We start from the raw sequence: 2,658 nt of genomic DNA, 5'->3' as shown, positions 1-2,658 counted from the left end.
GACGAGTAGGACAGGCGACAGCAGCTCTCTGAGAAGAGATTCAAACCCTTGTTATCAAAAACTACTCATCCGCTTGGCCTCGAGCCGGACGACTGGTCTATGGATCGGACTCCATAAAACAGCCTAGACGGAACGCGGAAGTCTTGACAGGTAGTGCTAACCAGCTTCTGACGCGGTCAAGGAGAGCAGTCCCTCGTGCGTTTTTTTCAGTCAAACCCTCTGCAGTCGTTGGCTCGGCGGCCTGTCGTGGCTCCGTGTCTCTTCACGAGTGCTGAAGAGAATGGCAGGAGGCCAGCCCTATGACAACAAAGAGTGCTCAGTAGTCATATCTCTCCGAGGGAAGAGTTATCTCAGTTTAAGAGCAACACCGCCTACGCTGCGCCGACATGCTCGGATCCTGATTCGTCCGTGACAGTCAATACCGACACGAGAAAAGTGTTAGCAGGCATGCAAACTCCTCCACGCAGCTGTTTCTTTCTTCAGCGGAGTAGCTCGACCTCCTTTACAAAAACGTCGCTTTACTTCTGAAAAAGACGAGCTAACATGGCAACGTAGTCTATGTTCTCTCCACCATCACAGGCAAAATCTTTAGCAACAGAATCGAATTCCGCGTCGCTAAGAGGCTCGCCGTAGGCCTGCAACATCTTCTTCATGGCTGCTTTGGGAATTTTCCCCGTACCCTGCAAATCCGCTCCTGCAGCCACACGTGAACCACAGCAGCACTCCGATGCTCGACGTGTGACTACAGCCCGCCCTCCACAACCGGACCGCGCGAGCTTCTAGAGGGACAACTGAAACAAGTCATTCTACATTATGGGGCGCTCCGGTGCCAGCGCGGAAAGTCTTCACCAGTAAAGACTCAAATGGTTTCCCCCGACACGCACCGGTCTGGAATGGACTGATTTGACGCTCAGAAAACATCAACAACACACAGGTAAGCTCACTGCCTTGCCATGGTCTGTCTCATGGAAACGTACCTTTGAACAGCTCTGTCAGGTCCCTAATATCGTCCTCGGGATGTAGTGTTTTCGAGCAGAAGGCTTTGAAACTCGTCAGGTCGGCGCCTCCACCAACTTGACTGGCAAACTGAGCCGCTTCAGCGTTTGAGGGAGATGCGCCAGCGAGACGGGCCGCCGTGCCCACCTTGTTCGCAGGAATTTTCCCTCCGGAAGAGCATTCCTGAAATGCCGCTTGGATATCAGCATCGCTGGCCATGCTTGGGAGACGTGATCCAAGGTGATGAACAATAGACGAGTCAGAAGCTAGGAGTGTGACCAACCAACAGAAGCGCGCGCAGCGGAATCTTCTGTTCTGTGGCCATTGAGTTCTCAGTTCATTCTCCTTGCAGAGGTAGCTGAGCCGGGGACAGCGCAGATCGGAGAATGCGCAAGAGACGAAGACCTCGCTCGCGAGGAAAACAACACCTGCAAGTGCCGAGGAAGCAAGAAGTTTAGGGGTGAAGAACGGGGGCGGCACACCATGTGCTCGAGCTGCTCAGTGGCCCCGAGCGCACAGACGACTTGAGTTAAACGCACGTGCCACCGGCTGAACGATTGTAGCTGCTTCACAAGGGTAGCACCACGTAAAACACTGAGAGCCCCGGTGTGGAGTTTGGCGCCGCTTCAGTGCCACCTGCGCTTTCCCGTTTAATCACGATACGGACGATGGCGCTCCTCGTGCAGCGCGGCGCCCAACGGTCGATACACTTCTTCGCCGCGGTTTCTCCGACGGCGTCGTCGTGTAGCCAGGGCCTCGGAGACCTCGGAGCACCGGGATACAGAAAAGATGATCAGGACAATAAACACGGGGCAAAGAATGAGGAAAAGCCCCGTGAAAACTGGGTTGAAGCGTGTGATGGAGGTTATGTTCAATATCAAAGGTATAAACGGGATGGAAACCGCAACAAACAACGCAGCCAGCACGAGCAACCGGGAACGCCGACCAGGACGACGAGGTTCCTCATCAATCATTTTACCCGTGCGGACAGCTTGGAACAGCGCGAGTCGCAGAGGATCACGGCCAGCCTAACTTGGAAAAAGCGAAGCGTAACCCACAAGGGCGATAGAACGTCACGGGCTCTCACACCATCCAGCAAACATAGGCATGGCGGCAGCCGGCGAAAAAATCACAGGAACACTCCTTGTAAGAACGAAAAGCGGTCCCCGACGAGGGGATACAGACGGAAACGAGCTTTGTCTGCCGCGGCAAGCTGCGCTTGACGACGTGCAGGCAAGACACCAACGGGGAGACGCCTAGGCGACACTCGAACAAAAAAAAACCTTTGAGACACCCAGCAGTATGAGATAGCAAAAAGAAGTACGCGACAAGAAATGCAGCGGGTCCCCAGGTTTTAGCATCGCGACGGCCGCATGTCGCGGGCATCGCTACCTGGGGCGTGGAAAGCTGCTCGGGGAGCTGGGGCGACAGAACGCGTTACAGGTAGCTGCCGCCGGACCACCTGAACAAAGATCGCGGGCCTGCGTCGTAAATGGGAATCCTGAGGCTTGCTACTTACGGTTGTCCGTTGTCGAAGTGCCTCCTGGAACACACCGGAACGAAGGCGGCATCCAACGTAGAAGCGAGTTTTATATCGGGCCTTGGGCTGCTTGTCTTTCCAGTGGACAGCGCCCCGCTGTCGATAACCGTTTCCTCGTGGCC

At 55.1% G+C, this 2,658-nt stretch overlaps 1 protein-coding gene across 1 annotated transcript; it reads right to left on the bottom strand.

The window, feature by feature from the left end:
- Positions 1 to 407: 407 nt before the first annotated feature.
- CSUI_000910 (myosin light chain) lies at positions 408 to 2,321 on the bottom strand. The gene is made up of 2 exons (XM_068061117.1): positions 978 to 2,321; positions 408 to 694 (listed from the first exon to the last, which is right to left on the bottom strand). The coding sequence occupies exons 1-2, from the start codon at positions 1,213 to 1,215 to the stop codon at positions 519 to 521; spliced, it is 414 nt and encodes a 137-aa protein (XP_067926912.1). The 5' UTR covers positions 1,216 to 2,321; the 3' UTR covers positions 408 to 518.
- Positions 2,322 to 2,658: the final 337 nt, after the last annotated feature.

The sequence above is a fragment of the Cystoisospora suis genome (genome assembly GCF_002600585.1).
Source record: "Cystoisospora suis strain Wien I chromosome Unknown contig_357, whole genome shotgun sequence".
Taxonomy (NCBI): Eukaryota; Apicomplexa; class Conoidasida; order Eucoccidiorida; family Sarcocystidae; genus Cystoisospora; species Cystoisospora suis.
The sequence above is the reverse complement of the archived record's forward strand: the minus strand, read 5'-3'. Positions and strand labels throughout refer to the sequence as shown.

Excerpts from the sequence above, each read along its gene's own strand:
- CSUI_000910 (XM_068061117.1), bottom strand. The coding sequence starts at position 1,215 with ATGGCCAGCGATGCTGATATCCAAGCGGCATTTCAGGAATGCTCTTCC. Across the intron at positions 695-977 it reads CCTGACAGAGCTGTTCAAAG|GAGCGGATTTGCAGGGTACG; the intron begins GTACGTTTCCAT and ends GTGTGGCTGCAG.